Consider the following 21,389-nt stretch of genomic DNA (forward strand, 5'->3'; position numbering starts at 1 on the left):
AAAAAAACACACCTTTGAAAAAAGTTACAGTAGTACATTTACTTACTGTACCTCACACCCAGCTTCTGCATTGGGGAGAGTGCCATCACAATCCTTCAGGTGAGATACTGAGAATGCTGGGAACCCCACATTTTGCAAGAAGATGCCGTATCTTTTGTTTCAAGGATTCTGATGCCACCTGTTGAGTTGTCACCAGAACAGGAATAGAGGGGAAATCTTCCATTGGGGACACTAATTCTGGTGACTACTATGGATTTCTTTCACTTCCAGCTTTGGCTATGGGACAGGAAGTGAAAGGAAATCTCCCCAATGTGACATAGATGGTAAAAAAAAAATGACTGGGGTTATAACCCTTCATTGCTCTATCCAAAATGAAATAAAAGTTATACCTTTAGTTATGCTTTAAGCTATATGCACTAGTGATCGACCGATATCTTTTTTTTTTTTTTTTTTTATGCCAATACCGATATTTTGGTCATTGGATATCGGTATCGGCCGATATCTGCCGATATTTTCAGACATATAAAAAATGTTTTTTTCTTTTTTTTTTTTTTTCTTTACAGGTACTCCTAGTGGACGGATCTGGGGGTCTAAAAGACCCCAAACCCCTCCTCGGCACAGAAAAGCATTCAAAACGCCAAGTTTGGCTGTTTTGAATGCTGTCAGTTTTTTTAATCTGGCGCCAGTACCCGGAAGTGATGTTATGACATCACTTCCGGGTTTTTTACAAGGAGACCTGATCAGAGCCGAATGTGGCTTTGATTGTATCTTCTCTTCGGCTGCGGTGCAGGCTGATTGCCCGGGTCTCCTGGTGGGACGGGAGACCCGGGCGAGCTGTGGAAGGCGGCGGGAGGGGGGGGGAACGTCCCATCCCGCTCCTTGTAATTACAGCCGAGCGGCTTCTCAGCCGCATTGGTTGTCATTACAATACAGCCGACCGTCGGCTATGGATGCCGGTACTGGGGTGATGCCTCTAGCTGCAGGCATCACTCCGGTACAGCACTTTCCCGAAATATCGACAATATCGGTAACCTCAGGGGCCGATTCCGATATATCTGTGGTGCCAATCGGTCGATCCCTAATATGCACCTTATCAGAATAAAAAGGCCATTTATTTTATTGCAAATAAAAAATATACAATAAAAAAGATGGGAACCCTGGAATCTGCACCTTAACAAAGTCAGCAATGATAGTTCAATATTTTTATCCTCTAAGGCAGGGGTTCTTAACCTGGGGTCCATGGACGGGTTTCAGGGGGTCTGTGAGGGTCAGATAAAGTTGATAGTCCAAATCAATAGTTTCCTATTGAAAAAAAAAAATGAAAGAAAACACTCCCACTGCTCTAGTGCCCACCACTAAGCGTCTCTTAGCTCGTTGTCATTTTTTCCATTTGTTTTTCGGAATCCACTTTTAAAGTTATCTCCAGAACTGGTGTCCCCATTGGAAGATTTTCCCCTCATCTCCTTATTCTGTGACTGTGCTTTAACCACTTGCCGACCGGTCACGTTGACCGTACTGCGGCAAAGTGGTTCGTTATCGTCCAGCGACGTAGTACTACGTCGCTGGACTCCTCCCCCTGTAGGCGGCGCTCGCGCACCGCCGGAGGCGCGCTCCCGCTGTTTTCAGTCACAGCGGGAGTCGGGCCAGGGGAGGAGCAGCGGCGATCGCCGCTGCTCTTCCCCGATCGTCTGGGAATCTAGTTTGGAGATCCGCCCGCTTGTGTAAACAGAGCGGGCGGATCTCCTAAGTGACAGGGAGTGACAGATTGTAGGATTCAGCATAGCTGAACATGCGATCTGTCCCTGACTCACTCAGTCACCTCCCCCCACACATGTCAGTAAGCACCAGGCATACATTAACCCCTCCCTCTCCAATAAAGTTAACCCCTTCCCTGCCAGTGTAATTTTTACAGTAACAGTGCATATGTATAGCACTGATTACTGCAGTAATGTCACTGGTACCCCCAAAAGTGTCAAAAATGTCAGTCAAGGGTCCGATCTGTCCGCCGCAATGTCTCAGTCCCGCAAAAAAAATCGCAGATCGCCGCCATTACTCGTTAAAAAAAAAAAACACCAAAAATGACAGAAATCTTTCCCTTATTTAGTAAACGCAATAACTTTTGCGCAAACCAATCAAAATAAGCTTATTGCGATTTTTTTTACCAAACATAGGTAGCAGAAAACAAATTGGCCAAAAATTTAAAAAAAAATTAGATTTTTACATTTTTTTGGTGGGGAATTTCATATAAAAAAATGTTAAAAATATTGTTATTTTTTCAAAATAAACGCTCTTTTTTTGTTTATAGCGCAAAAAGTAAAAATCGCACAGGTGATCAAATACCACCAAAAGAAAGCTCTGTTTGTGGGGAAAAAAAGGACGTAAATTTTGTTTGGGTACGGTGTCGCACGACTGCGCAATTATCAGTTAAAGTCGCACAGCGCTGAATCGCAAAAAGTGGCCTGGACGTAAGACAGCAAAATCCTCCGGTGGTAAAATGGGTTAACAAAGTCAGCAATGATAGTTCAATATTTTTATCCTCTAAGGCAGGGGTTCTTAACCTGGGGTCCATGGACGGGTTTCAGGGGGTCTGTGAGGGTCAGATAAAGTTGATAGTCCAAATCAATAGTTTCCTATTGAAAAAAAAAACACTCCCACTGCTCTAGTGCCCACTGCTAAGCGTCTCTTAGCTCGTTGTTGTAATTTTTACCATTTGTTTTCCGGAATCCACTTTTACAGTTATCTCCAGAACTGGTGTCCCCATTGGAAGATTTCCCCTCATCTCCTTATTCTGTGACAACTTTAAAAATGTTAATTTCTGTACTTGTAACAACAGTCACCAAAACCTAGAAAAGACACCGAGAAAAATAAAAACCTAACAAGGGTTTGAACTTTTCCCCATTCTATCTTGGTTTTTGCTTCCACTGTAATGAGCATTCCAGTGTCATGCTGCAAGATCTCCCCAATGGAGCTCCTTCCTGTGTCTGCCCCCTTCTATGGAGACTCACTCCTCCTGCAGCAGTAGTAGCCATTTCACACCTCCATCTACGTTACCTACTTTTTAAAAGCAAAATCCATAATGCGATATGTTGAGATCACTAGTTGTGCTTAGACCACCAACCACGAGCAGAGTCCAGGAACCATAAATGAAGTTGCTCTGGGCTACAAAGGTTTACAAACTGTTCTTTGCCTCCTAACCCGGTGTGTGATATAATACTAGAATCCGGCAACCTTTTTACCCCTGCTTCTTCCTCCTCAGCATCTAGATGATGAGATCCAACCGTTCGCTCTGGACCAAAGCTTTGATTACGACTGTGTGGCGCTGACCCCGAAATTTTCAGCGGTGGAGTTGGACTTCTTGAAAGATAGGGGGCATCAAAAGACGGAAGACAAAGTCACAGAAGAGCAAAACCTGACAGCTTCATGACGGATTTCTATTTCAGAGGGAAAATCCGGATATTGTTTTAAAGATGAACTCCAAGGCAGCTGTATAAGACACCCATTCACACAGCTCTGTAATAATGAATTCAAATCTGTAAAGAAAAGCGCACGCAACCTCGGGCAATAACGCTTTAATAAAGGACAATAAAACAGTACATTGGAATTGCACTCACACTTTTCCTTTAAGACAATCGCTTTACAGCATTCCAACAGGAGCTACTCGCTCCTCCCGTCCCTCCAGATGGTGACTCTGCGGTCTCCTCATCCGCGGCTGCCACCGCTGTATCCCCGCTCTCCTTCACTTCCTGTGTTGCCTGGTCACCGGATGCCGGTTCTAGTGCGCCTGCACACTATACCAACGTGATCTACAGCGCCTCAGGAGAGCCTCAGCCAAAGCCGGAGCCACAAGTTGTACGGAGCTGCGAGGTGGGGGATTCAAGACACGGGTGCACTGCCTCTGCTGTTACTATGGACAACGCGTTTCGGAGGCTGAGCCTCCTTCCTCAGGTCCCACCTTGCTTCCTGCTAACGCCCTTCCCTATATACCCGGGATACCATCGGCCCTAGTTATATAGTTGTGTATTCTTAAAGGGGCCAGTAACCGATAATCCTTATCCACCTTGGCTGGGACGGGAGAAGCAAGGGGCTATCCACTTTTAAAAAACATATATTAAAATACAGTTTAAGATACAATTTAAAATACAATTTAAAACAGTACAATACCAGCGCAGATATTAACCAGAGCTATTATAGATACATGTTTGGATATCACATTCCCTACATAGCAATGGTTGTCTCCTGCTTAAAATACATAAACGTATCCTAAAAGTATATCAGCATTTCCTAATACCAATAGTCGACAGATCATATTAATTCCACATTATCTCTCATCCATCTACCAAAATAATTTCATAAGTCAGGATAATACACATAATAAATAAAAAAAAAAAAAAAAAAAAAAGGATACTAGTCTCATTAAAATACAATAAAATAAGATTCAATTCCATATGGCACATATACAAATATCAATTAGTATATGAAAATACTACTCCATATAGGCCAACCAAATATACTACATGGCAGTTGTTTATATTTCTCATATATATATATATATACACACACACACATGAGAAATACATATACCTACACATACCCATCGGTGGTGACACCCTGAGTATCCCAAAAAAAAAAAATTTATAATATTTATCTGTACATATACACCGACTCTCATACCCAGCTAATCAGATATTAGTAGATGGAGTAGTATTTTCATATACTAATTGATATTTGTATATGTGCCATATGGAATTGAATCTTATTTTATTGTATTTTAATGAGACTAGTATCCTTTTTTTTTTTTTTTTTTTTTTTTTTTTTTTTTATTTTTTTTATTTATTATGTGTATTATCCTGACTTATGAAATTATTTTGGTAGATGGATGAGAGATAATGTGGAATTAATATGATCTGTCGACTATTGGTATTAGGAAATGCTGATATACTTTTAGGATACGTTTATGTATTTTAAGCAGGAGACAACCATTGCTATGTAGGGAATGTGATATCCAAACATGTATCTATAATAGCTCTGGTTAATATCTGCGCTGGTATTGTACTGTTTTAAATTGTATTTTAAATTGTATCTTAAACTGTATTTTTAATATATGTTTTTTAAAAGTGGATAGCCCCTTGCTTCTCCCGTCCCAGCCAAGGTGGATAAGGATTATCGGTTACTGGCCCCTTTAAGAATACACAACTATATAACTAGGGCCGATGGTATCCCGGGTATATAGGGAAGGGCGTTAGCAGGAAGCAAGGTGGGACCTGAGGAAGGAGGCTCAGCCTCCGAAACGCGTTGTCCATAGTAACAGCAGAGGCAGTGCACCCGTGTCTTGAATCCCCCACCTCGCAGCTCCGTACAACTTGTGGCTCCGGCTTTGGCTGAGGCTCTCCTGAGGCGCTGTAGATCACGTTGGTATAGTGTGCAGGCGCACTAGAACCGGCATCCGGTGACCAGGCAACACAGGAAGTGAAGGAGAGCGGGGATACAGCGGTGGCAGCCGCGGATGAGGAGACCGCAGAGTCACCATCTGGAGGGACGGGAGGAGCGAGTAGCTCCTGTTGGAATGCTGTAAAGCGATTGTCTTAAAGGAAAAGTGTGAGTGCAATTCCAATGTACTGTTTTATTGTCCTTTATTAAAGCGTTATTGCCCGAGGTTGCGTGCGCTTTTCTTTACAGATTTGAATTGTTTTGATCCGCCCCCCCCCCCCCCAGTGGAGTGAGAGAGGAGCAGCAGCAACCAGGACATTTCAGCCAAAAAAAACATACAAACAAAGGAGGTGAATACATGGACAGCGCCATGGGCTGGTGAAGTACTCCTCTTTGTACTTGTTGCATATCAGCATGTGCAGGATCTGTCCTTTTTGACTGTAATAATGAATGCATCATTAAATGTATATTTTTAAATGCAAGAAGTGCAAGTACCTTTTATTTGGCTTAATGGCTTGATATCAGCCTTTTGCAGTCCCAGAGCTTAGAAGGGGGAGGGAGAAGCAGCACAAAGAGCCTGTTAGGTGTATTGCAGTACAAGGTACTGTACCAGGTTGGTAGGAGGAGAGAATGAGTGATCCCAAATCGTAGCGGAGCGTGCGATACACCATTATTCTTTAACCACTTCTGGACCGGAAGATTTTCCCCCTTAATGACAGGGCCATATTTTGCGATTCGGCACTGCGTTACTTTAACAGACAATTGCGCGGACGTGCGCCGCTGTACCTAAATAAAATTGTCCCTTTTTCCCACAAGTAGAGCTTTCTTTTGGTGGTATTTTTTTACCCGTGCGATTTTTATTTTTTGCGCTATATACAAAAAAAGAGCAACAATTCTGAAAAAAAAAAAAAAAAACAATATTTTTCACATTCTGCTATATAATATTCCCCCCCAAAAAAATTTAAAAATCAAAATTTTTTAACATTTTAGGCCAATTTGTTTTCTGCTACATATTTTTGGTAAAAAAAAAAAAATAGCAATAAGCGTATTTTGATTGGTTTGCGCAAAAGTTATCGCATCTACTAACTACGGGAAGGATTTATGTCATTTTTATTGTTCCTTTTTTTTTTTACTAGTAATAGCGGCGATCTGCAATTTCTGGCGTGACTGCGACATTGCGGCGGACAGATCGGATCAGTAATCAGTGCTAAAAATATGCACTGTTACTGTAAAATTGACACTGGCAGGGAAGGGGTTAACACAGTAAGTGATCAAGGGGTTAAATGTCTACCTAGGGGCATGTTTCTAACTGTGTGGGGGATGGGCTTGTGAAATGATCATAGAGACATGAGATCCTATATAGAAGGATCACAGGAGCTCTGTGATCATTGCAGGGAGAAGAGCGGTCAGAAGAAAGCGGCAAACTGGTCGTCTTTGCACTCTTTCACATAATTCTACAGAATTGATGTTTTGGCATCCTCGGATGCTTCCCTTGGCCGCAAAGTTTTGAGGTGCTGCGGTTGTTTACAGAGACATATTTTTTTCTGTCTCTTTCTTGAGGTGTTTTTTTGTTACCTTTTGAGTTGGTTGCGTCTTCCCACCCCTCACACCTGCACTGCTTTGGGACGTCTCAATAGTGAAGGCTTATATGGATCGGCGGCGACTGTCAGAGGATGTAAGAGAAAATAGAATTTTTGTAAGAACTTACCGTAAAATTATTTTCTCGGAGTCCTCTGATAGTCGCCGCCCCCGCCCCTCTGTTTTTTTTAATCTGGGGGTTATTGCCTTCCGGTACTGCTTGCTACAAACTGAGGACCAGTTGTGACTGGATCAGGGATAATGGCTGGGGACGGCCCCCTAGAGGTGTGTCTAAGTATAGAAAAGTTTTGTATTAACATTTCTATCTGCCTAGCTTACTCCTGCAGAGGGCGCCATTACCCAATAGTGAAGGCTTATAGGATCGTCTTATAGGATCGGCGGCGACTGTCAGAGGATTTAGAGACAATAATTTAACGGTAAGTTCTTACAAAAATTATATATATATTTTTTTTTAATTACAAACAAACATGTTATACTTATCTGCTCCGTGTAGTAGTTTTGCACAGGGCAGCCTAGATCCTCCTTTTCTCGGGTTCCTCTTCGGTTCTCCTGGCCCCTCCCTTTTAATTCTCTCACAGCAAGAAGCTTGCTATGGGGGCACCTGAACCGAGTCACAGTTCCGTGTATCCATTCAGTCACAGAGCTGTGCTTTGGCCCCACCCCGTCTTCTCATTGGCTACCTGACTTTAATTGACAGTAGCGTGAGCCAATGGCGCCACTGCAGTGTCTAAGCCAATGAGGAGGGGAGTCGTGGACAGCTGAGACAATGGTGGACATTGCTGGATAGAGAGAGAGGGGAGCTCAGGTAAGTATTAGGCGGGCTGTGGGAGGCTGCTACATACAGAAGGTTTTTAATCTTAATCAGGGCCATCTTTAAAACTGATTGGACCCTGGACAAATATTTTATTGGGCCCTCCAAAATCCACCGATTACCTAATTGCAGGCAGTGTGGGCTCAAGGGGCAGCTGCACAACAATGACTGGGCCTCTTTTGCCCTGTGTGAAAGATGGCCCTGATCTTAATGCATAAATGTATTAAGATAAAAAACCTTCTGACTTTACAACCCCTTTAACCCTTTGGAATGGCATATACTTTAATTAGGAGCGAAGAAAGACTAAAACTCCAAATTTGCAGACAAAAGACGCTATCAGGCACCTCCTAGCAGAGTGGCGTCACAGGAAGTGACGAAACGCGTCAAGGTTGTGGAATGCACGTCAGCACGCTACGCACCACGTGGAACGCAAGCCGGAACACTCCGCTCGCCACTCTGCTAGGAGGTGCCTGATAGCGTCTTTTGTCTGCAAATTTGGAGTTTTAGTCTTTCTTCGCTCCTGATTTTACTGTTTGATGAATAAACTTTTTTAAAAGATACTTCACTATCTGGAGACTTTCTTTTAACCCCATATCCTGTGGATCGAGATCGGGTAAGGAGGGACCCAACCTGCATCCCACCAGGATTATCCAAAAAAAAGGGGATCTCCAATTGGGCCTGAACGGCCTTTAAGCGCTGTAGGTCCTAGTGCTATACAGCACATAGGACCCAATTATTCTGGTAAGTCATTCAATTTTACCACAAGCCACTGGAAAAGAGGAACCCACGTTACGAAAGTCACAAACTTTTAGTTATTGAGCACGGAGCACTTTTTCACTTGATCACCACTTGAAAAGACTTTATTTATTGAATTTTAAATAATTTATTATTCACATGTTGATCACCACCTGAAAAGACTAATTTACTTATTTATTTATTTATTAAGAATTTGGGACATTCACCAATTTTTTATATGTCTGATTGATTTTTTATATGTTTGATTGATTTTTTATATGTTTGATTGATTTTTATTTTCACTATACACTGTACAATAAGTTTTCAATATTGTTCACTCACATTGAGATAATTGCTTTATTTGAGGCAAGCGCTGTATATAGCCTAGGCTATTTTCCGGTCATCTACATACAATTTACAGCTGCTGCCATACAAAATTTATATTTTTATATTTCACAAATCACATATATTTACTTAACCACTTAAGGCCCGGAAGATTTTACCCCCTTTCCGACCAGGGTTTTTTTTGCGATTCGGCACTGCGTGACTTTAACGGACAATTGCGCGGTCGTGCGACGCTATACCTAAACGAATTTGACGTCCTTTTTTTCCCACAAACAGAGCTTTCTTTTGGTGGTATTTGATCACCTGTGCGATTTTTACTTTTTGCGCTATAAACAAAAAAATAGCGTCAATTTTGCAAAAATAACAATATTTTTCAATTTTTTTTATTTGAAATTCCCCCCAAAAAATGTAAAAATCTAAATTTTTTTAACATTTTTGGCCAATTTGTTTTCTGCTACATATGTTTGGTAAAAAAAAATCGCAAAAGGCGTATTTTGATTGGTTTGCGCAAAAGTTATTTTTGCGATTACTAACTAAGGGAAAGATTTTTGTCATTTTTGGTGGGTTTTTTTAACGCTTAATGGCGGCGATCTGCGATTTTTTTTTTGCGGTACTGCGACATTACGGCGGACAGATTGGACCCTTGACTGACATTTTTGACACTTTTGGGGTTACCAGTGACATTACTGCAGTAATCAGTGCTATACATATGCACTGTTACTGCAAAATGACACTGGCAGGGAAGGGGTTAACTTTATTGGGGAAGGAGGGGTTAAGTGTGTCCCTAGGGGCGTGCTTCTAACTGTGATTGAACATGGCTACTAGTGTAGGAACAGAGATCAACGGTCCTACATAGTAGAACCGTATGATCACCATTCCTACACAGGGGAGAATGACAGGCGGCTTGTTTACATCAGCCGCCTGCCTTTCTCCCTTCACGGAGGACGATCGCGTGTGACCAGCGGACATCGGGTCCGCCGGTCACACGCACAAACTTCCCAGGGAACGAGCCTGGGCGGGCGTGCGCCTCTGCAGGCGCGCGCTCGCCCGCTATTGGCTCACAAGCAACTGACAGGCTAGTGACGTGTATATACGTCACTTTGCCTGGCCGGGGCTGACCGCCGCAGTATATGTACTTGCGGCTTGCGGCGGTCGGCAACCGGTTAAAATCTTTTCCTAGGTGCGGGGAGATACACTAGTATAGTGTCATCTTTTTTTCATCCTTATATACTTTGATTGGTTGTATTTTTGTACCCCTTTTTGGTAGATGGTGATGATCACTTTAAATATATCTAAGTAAAACAAAATAAAGTATTTTGTGTCAGCACAGATGCCTAGTGCAACTCAGCTCTAAATGGTTGACTATGTAATCAAGTTTTTATTTCCTAAAGCAATCCTTGGCATATAGGCAGTAAACAAAAGCATGTCTTCTATGTTCAATGATATACAAATCTGTCCTACCTTGTACATATTGTGAACTTGTGTACTTTTGTATTCATGTTATGGCCCCTGCGTGGGCGTTTAATGCGTGTTTTTTTTTCCCTTAAAATCCAATAAAGATATTAAAACAGAAAACAGTCTTTAGCATATTAATGAATGAATGGGTTTCATTGAAAATTCTTAATGAATAGGCTTGACCTTGATCAAACGCATTTATTAATATAAGAATGAGTAACATTTTATAAATGAAGCACAGCACAGGAAATGATGGGGTGGAGTTCCTAAACCATTGCTCATAAAAAGAAATGGGAAATATAGCAGTGTCATTAAAAACAATTATTACAAAAAATGAGATGTTTGATTGGTATACATTCATCCTAAACAAAGCAGGTAGACAGCGCACAAAAGCCTGGAAACCCGGGGGTTGGCGAACCATTGAAAGGGAACAAAGCCATAGATAAAGCAATGTTGTTTATTGTCTACAATGTAAAACGATAAGTAGAATAAAAGCAAATGATACCACACTGGTGTCCTGGGCATTGATGGGTTAAATTTATCCAGACCAACAATCAGAGGAGCATGGAGGGGCAGCAATCCCTATGCTGGGAGAGATGAATGCCTGTCATCTGGGAAGCCAAGCTAGTACACACCCGCGTGCCTGGATGGCATCACTGCGGGGTGGCATTGGGAAGTGTGAAGTCAAGATGGGCACCCGTAGTCACCAGCGTTGGATGCAGGCTGGTCTGTTGCCAAATCCATCCAATGGAAATGGGCTACTGAATTGAGTGGGCCACTGGATGAGCAAACAAACTCACTATATCTTTGGACAGAGCTATGACAAGGATGTAGCCTTCACTTGCTCACCTAGAAAGGCTTTTTAAAATGTATCTCAAGCTAAAGGCCTCGTTCACACGCGCGTACCTATCCTCACATCCAGGCAAAGGACCATCTTCAGCAAGCCATCTTCTCTAAAGGTGTCCTAGAGTGCACATTTATGCAGATCCAGTGCAAGAATCAGAATATAGAATTAGTGTCCTTGGAGATCTGTTTTAATTTATTTGAATAGGCTGTCTGCATGGGTCAGCATGGCTTCCCTGTGCATCCTGTGTGGGTGAAGATGGCCCTTCTCACAGTTGTACAGGTAGGTTGCACCCATGTCAATGAGGATGCGGGGTTACAACCTCTGTCAGGTTTTATTTGCTAAAGTAAGGTGAAAATTAGGGGCTGGCTGAAAGGTATATTATATTATAACTGGGCACCATAGTTTGTTTCAGCAGTTGAGAATCCTAATAATAAAATTCTCTCAATGGACAAGGTGGGGAGATGGGACATCACAATCTCCATCTCATCCAACTGAATAACATTTTGCATTTACCGAAAAAATGGAACATGTTCTCTGAATTGCAACCATGCCAAGTATGTGGCCACCTGTGTTTAGTAAGCAGCAGGACATTTACCAGGCATCAGACCAGGAAGCCTAAGTGAGACCTCAGTGACTTCCTGATGGCTCCTTAAAATATTCTGCCCCAGGGGCAGAGCTCCCTACACAGAGGTCTCCTCCTGCAGGACTGGGCCCAGGAACTTTGCAGCTGCTGCCTCAGACCTCACACCATTTATGGGCTCTCCAACCCCCTACTGGGCACATCTCCTCAGGGATTTGCTGAAGATCAATAAATATTCTGGCTGCATACTCTGTCCTCCCTCCCACTATACTTCTACAATCCTCTACACAACAGAAGGAAGTAATCAGCACAGCAGCTCGTGAGACACTGAACAGCCCTAAGTAATCAACCCCTACTCCACTGATTACAGTGGAGCCAACTAACTTTACCTGCCAGCCTACACTACTCTTGGACAGTGCTACAGAAAAAAAGATTTTTTTTAAGGAAAAGGGGCTGCCGTGTTTTCATCTTTTGATCACCCATATTTTGAAGGTCTCACCCGTTACAGGCAGGAGGCGCCAGGTAGGGTTGGGATCCATGCTGGTATCCCTTGGTTCCTGCATTTCTTCAAGCCCAGGTGGCTTGTATGCAAGCTGTCGAGTAAGTAGTGGAGTCTTTTGAAGCAAATCTTATTTACAGATGTCAGGAATAAAGACACACCACGCACACGCAGCCTGTGTTTTCAGAAGAATCTGCTAAAACAGATTAAACGTAATTAGTGAGCCACAGATTGATAGCGAGATTTACACCGCATCCAGTTCGTGTGATGTAATTAGTAGCTGGTGCCTTCTCAGCTTGTGTGATGTTTAGCAGACGTCCACGATTCAGGTTGTCAGGTGTATGTAGAAAATGCTCTGTTTGTGTTTGGATTCACGCTGTTTCGTCTGACTCCTTCTCCAGCGCGTTGAGTGATTTTGTTTTCAATGTGTGTATGGGTCTCATACGGGAAAAGCCAGCGGGAACGCCGTCTGCTGGAGCAAACAGTGGAGTACACGCCAGAGCTGAGTCACGGGCTGGTAAATTGGAAACTGTTGTTGACAGTCAGGTCTATTTAAACTGAGTCTCTAAAGCATATGTGTGGTTACAGTTTTAGAAATGCGTCAGACAGCTAGTATTCTCCACAACACTTAAATTAGGTGTGTTTTTTTCAAAAGCCCCGTAACAGAGATTCATACTCCACTCCTCTATAAAATTCTCCCCCACCCCCCTATTCTAGCACCGCACCTTTTTATAAGACTCTTTGGCATTCAACACCTCCAGGAGTGTTGCATGACCTTGTCCACCTATGTGTAGTGACGTTCCATCCTCTGCCCCCGATTTCTCTGAGTAGCAATGTGTCTGAGAGACATATAGCAGAGGAAAGTAAAAGAAACCCTAAGAAATTCTTTAAGTATATCAATAGCAAAAAAACGAGGTCAGAGCATGTTGCACACATAATTAACAATTATGGGAGGATGGTTACAAAGGACATAGAGAAGGCAACTATGCTAAATGCTTTCTTCTCCTCAGTCTTTACACAGGAAAAGGAGGGGTACACTGACCATGACTGTATGGTTAGCAGTACTTCACAGGACATGCCACTATGGCTAACAGAGGGTGAAATCGTGAAAAGGCTTAATAACATTAACACAAATAAATCACCAGGACCGGATGGTGTGCATCCGAGAGTACTCAAAGAACACATTAAGATTTTATCTAGACCACTGTTCCTGATCTTTGTAGATAGTATTTTGACAGGAACTGTACCAGGTGACTGGAGGAAAGCTAACATGATACCAATAGTCAAAAAAGGGCAGAGGCATATCCCGGGCAATTATAGGCCAGTCAGCCTGACAATAGTATGTAAATTTCCAACAAGATTTATTTCACCACGCCCAGACTACATGAACTGATGACGAAACGCGTTGGCGGTACCAGACGCAACGTCCACAAGCCCCCTTCCGTGCCGGCTTGTGCTTTCCATCTGTAGTGAAGACACGGGACGCCGCAATTTGATCTCCAGCCTTACACCTTTATGTGCTTGTCTTTTTCTGGATTATTGTAAGTAGTTTTTTAATAAATCTTGTTGGAAATTTTTACGGGATTACGCTATGGTGTTTGTCATATAGCTTCCATACATACTCGCATCTGTTTGCCCATTTGAGTATACTGTGGAGACCGGACTTCCCAGGTGCTTCTTGGTGATTCTGGAGTCTACCTTTACCTATATGCCTGTGAGGCCATTTCATTAACTTGATTGGCCATACCGTTCTGGTAAGCTGCCTCCTATATTACTACACTGTAGTGTCCCCCACCCACTTTTCCCCGTGGTTGTCACAAGAGGAGCTTTCTCAAACAAGCCTCCTTCCTGGATGAGATTACACATTTATGTATTGGGACTTTTGTGCACTTTTGGAACTTTCTTGGACCTTTATCACACACTATATTTATCTATTGATCTTCATAGACTTTCAGTATATGTTAAGCTCTGCATAGAAACCAATCAGCTTCCAGGTTTTATTGTCAAAGCTTAATTGAACAAGCTGAAGTTAGAAGTTTATTGGCTACCATGCACAGCTACGCCACATTCTGAGTGCTGCAGGTTTAGTAAATCTTCCCCAATGTTTATTGAAAAGTTTTTTTCCCCATAAAATACAGTTTTTAAAAATTTTTTTGTCCTTTGCATTGCATCTCAGTGTTGATCTCCTCCAACCTCTCTCAGGCACATCCTGCCTACATGCACTCATTCTAGCAACAGTAAGAAATGTGGAAAAGGTTGCTGACTCCTGAAAAAAAGGTAAGCGTTACTCTACTTTGCACACCCCTAGACTAAATTAACTAATAAACCTTTCTTTCCAGGATGGGGGGTATCACATGAAAAAATATTTTACTGCTGACTGGAATTCGCTTTGGGTGATTGAATTGAGGTCTACTTTAAAGCATCCAGGAGGCTCACAAAGGCTTCTTTAATAAAGGTAATAGGAGGCATCCTAAGGTTCCATACAGTAAGTAATGTAAATTAGGCATAGAGCTATAAAATATATCAGTACATTTGTTTGATGCGCAAAAGTGAACACTTGAACAATATTATGTAGTAGCGGACCCAGGGGAGCCCTGGTGACTGTACCACATCCTTTGGCATCGAGTCATAGACAAGAGCTGTTCTTGCAGAAAGTGACGTGATTAATGTTGAATCTCTCGGGACACTAAAAAAATAATACAAGTTGCACCAACTGACCTGTAATATGAGATAAAGTCAGTCAAACGTTAAATGTAGAAAGAGTTTCCATTCTGCTTTTTATATAAAAAAAATGACTTTTAAGGCTTTAGCTTTCTATTTTTTTTTGGGGTTCTACAAGTAGCATATTTGTTATGGAACCTTCTTCTTCCCTCCTCCATCAAATTTATGCTAAACACCATATCAAATCAAATCAAATTTCCTTTTTGGGTTTGACCTGTTTTATAAAATATTGTTTTTTTTTTTTTTAATCGAAAAAAAAAGTTTGTTGTAGAAACCAATAAATACATATCAAAAAGTGTACAAACATAAAGTAATATAGACTTTATCGGTACACGGTAGAAACAAATTAAAAAAAAAATGTTTTCCCAGAATGTATATCAATCAATAAAGGAATGATATGTATGCAGTCAAGTAATATATAATACAATTAGAAACATATTCAAAGTATCTAGAAAAGTTATGGAATGAGTCTCAGAACTCTGAAACTCCCAAAAAGAAAATACACATAACCTCCATTAATACAGATATGAAAGGAATACCGTCCTCTTAACTGCTCAAACCCATATTCTATAAGAACCCTGGGATGGACCTATCCCTCAAGAATTCTGTCCCTCACCAACTGGTGCGGCGCTAGACCTGGTACTACTAGCCATGGTTGCCACATGGTTGTGTTGGTAAGTCAATTTCTCATTAATGAGCATATTGTTCACTTGTTCATGGTTATGACTAAGCGAATATGATTTCGTGAAACGCGTCAACTGTATTTGTCCCCTGTCTCTGATTTTTGTCACTGTGGACTCTTTGAACCTACAATAAATGGTTTTTAAACTTTCAAGTCGGTGTGTGGTTGCCTACTTCTTAATTGTGCACTTGTTCTACCCACTGTCTCCTGGTGGGCACCCGAGGAGCTATCCAGTAATGAGCAATAAGCTTGCAGGCCATATTTAATATATGTGAAACCACAATGTGTGCAAGTGGAGTGATGGAGTCTTCCTCCAAGGAGCCTAACAAACAGACAATGGGATCCCTCGGGAGTTTGAACATATATATTTGTGACATTGTGTCAATAACCTCCTTCTAATAACCAAAGGGCCAGAAGACAAGCAGAGCTCCCATTTTTCACCATCAAACGTACCCAAGTTCTTATCCCTCCCCTTCCTGCACAGAAAGGAGAATAGAGTAGCTTCTAGAAATCATACATTTTTTTTGTCCTTCACCAAAAGGACACCCTGAATCATAGGGTGCTTAGAAAAGCAGGATTGGGAATGGAGAGCATGCCTCAATTGTAAGTATCTATAAAATTGGGTTCGGGGAAGAGCAAATTCTGATTGCAAGTCTAAAAATGTAAGAATTGACCCTGTATATGGCTTAGATATGTATCTAATCCCTGTCCTCTCTAATTCCTAAAACCCTTTGAGTTGAATTTCCTCCCTATAATTAGAATTGTGCCAAAGTGGGGTATGAGAGAAGAAAACCTGTATTCCTAATATAGATTTAACAGAAGACCACATAGTTCTAAGTAAATCTTTTGTTGGAGCCGTAGGCTCCAGATGCAGAAATCCTGCCTCCAGGTAGGAAAAGGTGGAACCGCCTGATCCTCTAGGAAGGAGAATATTACATATAAGGTCTAAGGGATCTATATGGCCCCATCCTCCTATCTGCTGTAGTTGGGAGGCAAGATAATATACCCTAGAGTGAGGAACAGCTAGACCACCCTGGTCCTTATATTGTTAGTTTACGCACACACTTTTGGCACTTTTCCACTGCAAGTACCGGCTCGGCCCTGCTTGGCCCTGCTTGGCCCGGTTTGCTTTTCCACTGCTGGTACCACAAAGGATTGTGGGATATGGTACCGGGTATGGTACCTCTTGGAACCACAATCGAGTAGGTACTGTTTTTGAGAGCCGTACCGTTCGGTTCCATGCAGTGGAAAAGCGCCTCCGTACCGTACCGAACCGTTCCTACACCATACCATGCGGTACCAGCAGTGGAAAAGCACAAAAGCGAGCCGACTACCTTCTGCTCTCCTAATCCCATCGCCCTTGACCTAGCTTACCCCTCCTTAATTAGGACCAAGGCAGCCCCCCAGAACCCCCCCCCCTCTCCCCCCTCCTACTTTACTATCCTTCCCCACTCCTACTCTCTTATGGTAGAAACTCTGCATGGCTCTAGTGCTATGCAGTTATCTTTAAACCCCTAGGTCACGGAAGACCTTCATGGCACGGTCTTTACTCGGTGACCTGATACTCGACCACTGCCAATCTTGTTCTTCTTTTATTGTTAAATAATCTTTTTGTACAACAAGCCTTACTACTATTACTATTGTTCACCGTAAACTGTGAGCCCCACTTTATGTCATACCCTTTTTAAAACCAATAAAGAGAATGAACAGTTTTGTATAGAATAGGGAAGGGTTAGAATCCATATCAGGTAAAGCTGGGAAGGTTTACTACAATGGTCAGCTTTTAATTGCAGTTAGGGGTAGGGATGAAGGAAATTAAGAGTTTGCACTGGGCCAGCATTCTACGTGAAATGTTGCCATTCTGTAAAATGCCATTGTGTCAAAAGGAAGGCAACATTTAAAAAAAACAGCTTTACCTTTAGTAAAGTCCTTTATTAAATCCCATACCCTCTGTCCAGGTCTACTCCTTTATACTTTGCATGCATGCTGTGGCTCCATTCATTTCTATGGGTAAGCTCATGCCATGGTGAAAAGTGAAGTTGTCTATTAGGGAAGTTTTTGGGGTTTCTCGACCAATTCTTGAGAGTGAAACTCTAATGATAACACAAATCCTTGGCTTATAAATAAAGCCACATGATCAGCATCTCACCGCTGGCTAGGTTAACTAATGACTTGATTGATAAACAAAGGCAAGTCAATGAATCCACTTGCCGACTGCGCAATGTAGCTTTACTGCTACCGTGCGGGCCCGTCGGGGAAGGGGGGGTTGTCTCTTCTCTCAAATCACTGGTGTTTCTCAGGCTTACTTTTTCCGCACGATCGGCAGAAACAATCCAACGGTGAGGCTGGCTGTCTGCCTGAAATTCTGGTCCAGGGTAAAAGTAAACTTTTTTTTTTTAAGCAAAAGATCGAAATTTTTTATTTTTTTGTTTTTGTTTTTTGATCTTTTGCTTTTAAAAGGTCTTTTTGACCCCAGATCTCTTCATAAAGATAGCCTGCAATCCTTATTTCTATTACAAGGGATGTTTACATTCCTTGTAATAGGAATAAAAGTCATTAAAATAAATACATAATTAAAGGAACAGTGTAAAAATGAAAAAAGAAAATAAGAACATTTTTTTTTAAAGGGTCGTCATCACTTTGTGCTCATGCGCAGGAGCGAACGCATATGTAAGTCGCTCATGCATATATATAAACGCTATTGGCATATATGGGTTGTAGGACTTTAATAGTTTTCATAATTTTGACTAATAGGGATGTTGGTGCTCTGACTATATGTAATTGGTCCCATCCACGAAGATTCTTGAATATATAAAAGGTGTTTGCACCACACATGTATCACGGTATCCCTGCGAACAATAAAGTGAGAGCAATAATTCTAGTGCCAGACCTCCTCTGTAAATCTAAAGAGGTTTTTAGGTACCGTAGCTTGTCACCATTCCACAAGTGTGCGCAATTTTAACCACTTTACCGCTATGTACAGGAGTACTACTGCGGCAAAGCGGCACGATCCCATCTGACGACGTAGACCTACGTCGCCAGACTCCTCCCCCTGTAGGCGGCGCTCGCGCGCCGCCGGAGGTGCGCTACCACTGTTTTCATTCACAGCAGGAGTCGGGCCAGGGGAGGAGCAGCGGCGATTGCCGCTGCTCTGCCCCGATCGTCGGGGAATCGAGTTTGGAGATCCGCCCGCCTGTGTAAACAGAGCGGGCGGATCTCCTCAGTGACAGGGAGTGACAGATCGGAGTGTTCAGCATAGCTGGACATCCGATCTGTCCCTGTCTCACACAGTCACCTCCCCCCCCACACGTCAGTAAGCACCAGGCATACATTAACCCCTCCCTCTCCAATAAAGTTAACCCCTTCACTGCCAGTGTCATTTTTACAGTAACAGTGCATATTTATAGCACTGATTACTGCAGTAATGTCACTGGTCCCCCCAAAAGTGTCAAAAATGTCAGTCAAGGGTCCGATCTGTCCGCCGCAATGTCGCAGTCCCGCAAAAAAAATCGCAGATCGCCACCATTACTCGTTAAAAAAAAAAACACCAAAAATGACATAAATCTTTCCCTTTGTTAGTAAACGCAATAACTTTTGCGCAAACCAATCAAAATACGCTTATTGCGATTTTTTTTACCAAACATAGGTAGCAGAAAACAAATTGGCCAAAAATTTAAAAAAAAATTGTTTTTTACATCTTTTTTGGGGGGAATTTCAAATTCATGTTAAAAATATTGTTATTTTTTCAAAATAAACGCTCTTTTTTTGTTTATAGCGCAAAAAGTAAAAATCGCACAGGTGATCAAATACCACCAAAAGAAAGCTCTGTTTGTGGAAAAAAAATATGTAAATTTCGTTTGGGTACTGCGTCGCATGACCGCGCAATTGTCAGTTAAATTCGCACAGCGCCGAATCGCAAAAAGTGGCCCAGACGTAAGACAGCAAAATGCTCTAGTGGTAAAGTGGTTCACCACTTAAGCCCCGGAAGATTTTACCCCCATTCCGACCAGGGGGTATTTTGCGATTCGGCACTGCGTGACTTTAACGGACAATTGCGCGGTCGTGCGACGCTGTACCTAAACAAATTTGGCGTCCTTTTTTTCCCACAAACAGAGCTTTCTTTTGGTGGTATTTGATCACCTGTGCGATTTTTTGATCACGAGCTATAAACAAAAAAAGAGCGTCAATTTTGCAAAAATAGCAATATTTTTCACAATTTTTTATATGAAATTCCCCCCAAAAAAATGTAAAAATCAAAATTTTTTAACATTTTCGGCCAATTTGTTTTATGCTACCTATGTTTGGTAAAAAAAAAATCGCAAAAAGCGTATTTTGATTGGTTTGCGCAAAAGTTACCGCGTTTACTAACAAAGGGAAGGATTTTTGTCATTTTTGTTTTTTTTTTTTAAACGCGTAATGGCGGCGATCTGCGATTTTTTTTTGCGGTACTGCGACATTGGGGCGGACAGATCGGACCCTTGACTGACATTTGTGACACTTTTGGGGTTACCAGTGACATTTCTACAGTAATCAGTGCTATACATATGCACTGTTACTGTAAAAATACACTGGTAGTAGGGGTTAACTTTATTTGGGAGGGAGGGGCTGTGTGTATCCCTAGGGGCGTGCTTTCTACTGTGATTGGCTGTGGCTTGAGCTGTAAGGACACTGATCAACGGATCTACATACTAGATCCGTGTGATCAGTGTCTTTACAGCGAGGAGAATGACAGGTGGCTTGTTTACACAAGCTGCCTGACATTCTCCCTCTCCCCCCGCCGATCGCCGAGTGACCGGCGGACATCGGGTCCGCTGGTCACACGCGCGGGGGGGTCCGTGACCACGCGGGAGCGGGAGCGCGCCTCCGGGGGCGCGCGCTCGCTCCCTAGACCCTCACAAGCTAGTGAGGTAGCCCTACGTCACTTTGCCTGTGAAGGGGCTGACTGCCGACGTAGATCGGCGTTAGGCAGTCGGCAAGTGGTTAAAGCTTGACATGCTAGGTATCTATTTACTCGGCATAACATGATCTTTCACATTATACAAAAAAATGTGGGTTTATAGTGTATTTTTTTATTTTTTTTTTTAATTCCTAAAAATGTATTTTTTCCAAAAAAATTGCTTTGAAGAAGTGCTGCGCAACTACCATGTGACAAAAAATTGCATCGATTGGCATTTTATTCCCTAGGGTCTCTGCTATAAAAAAAAAAAAAATATATATATATATATATATATATATATATATTTTTATAGCAGAGACCCTAGGGAATAAAATGCCAATCGATGCAATTTTTTATATATATATATATATATATATATATATAATGTTTGGGGTTGATAAGTAATTTTCTAGCAAAAAATACTGATTTAATATGATATATCACTCATAACATGCTCATCCGCCTTGGCTCATGTCTTCCTGTGACGATTGTGATATTATTCATATTCTGTTATCAAGTCTTATTCCTTTTTTCCTTCACCCTCTTTTATTTTGTACCCCTTAGAATTTGCTCCATAATAATAAAACATATTCAACCTACAAAATACTGATACTGGTTAATGAAGGTGTATATTAATGCTGCGCTCAGAGTGGCGCCCCCTAGTTCTTTTTCTTTGTAGTTCAGAGATTGATTCCAGTCTCTTTGGTGGAGCTTCCTACTGACTGCAAAACCAACTTTGGATTTTTACTGGA

General features: G+C 42.0%; 1 protein-coding gene across 1 annotated transcript in view; it reads left to right on the plus strand.

Annotated features, from left to right (window-relative positions):
• Window positions 1-3,499, plus strand: part of IFTAP (intraflagellar transport associated protein) — a 62,244-nt gene extending 58,745 nt beyond the window's left edge. Inside the window, exon 6 of the mRNA XM_082269565.1 lies at window positions 3,257-3,499. Within this exon, the coding sequence (XP_082125691.1) occupies window positions 3,257-3,424 (168 nt within the window). The 3' untranslated portion in view covers window positions 3,425-3,499. The remainder of the gene's footprint in view (window positions 1-3,256) is intronic.
• The last annotated feature ends 17,890 nt before the right edge of the window (window positions 3,500-21,389 follow it).

This window comes from Pelophylax lessonae, assembly GCF_965119305.1.
Source record: "Pelophylax lessonae genome assembly, chromosome: 10".
Lineage (NCBI taxonomy): Eukaryota > Metazoa > Chordata > Amphibia > Anura > Ranidae > Pelophylax > Pelophylax lessonae.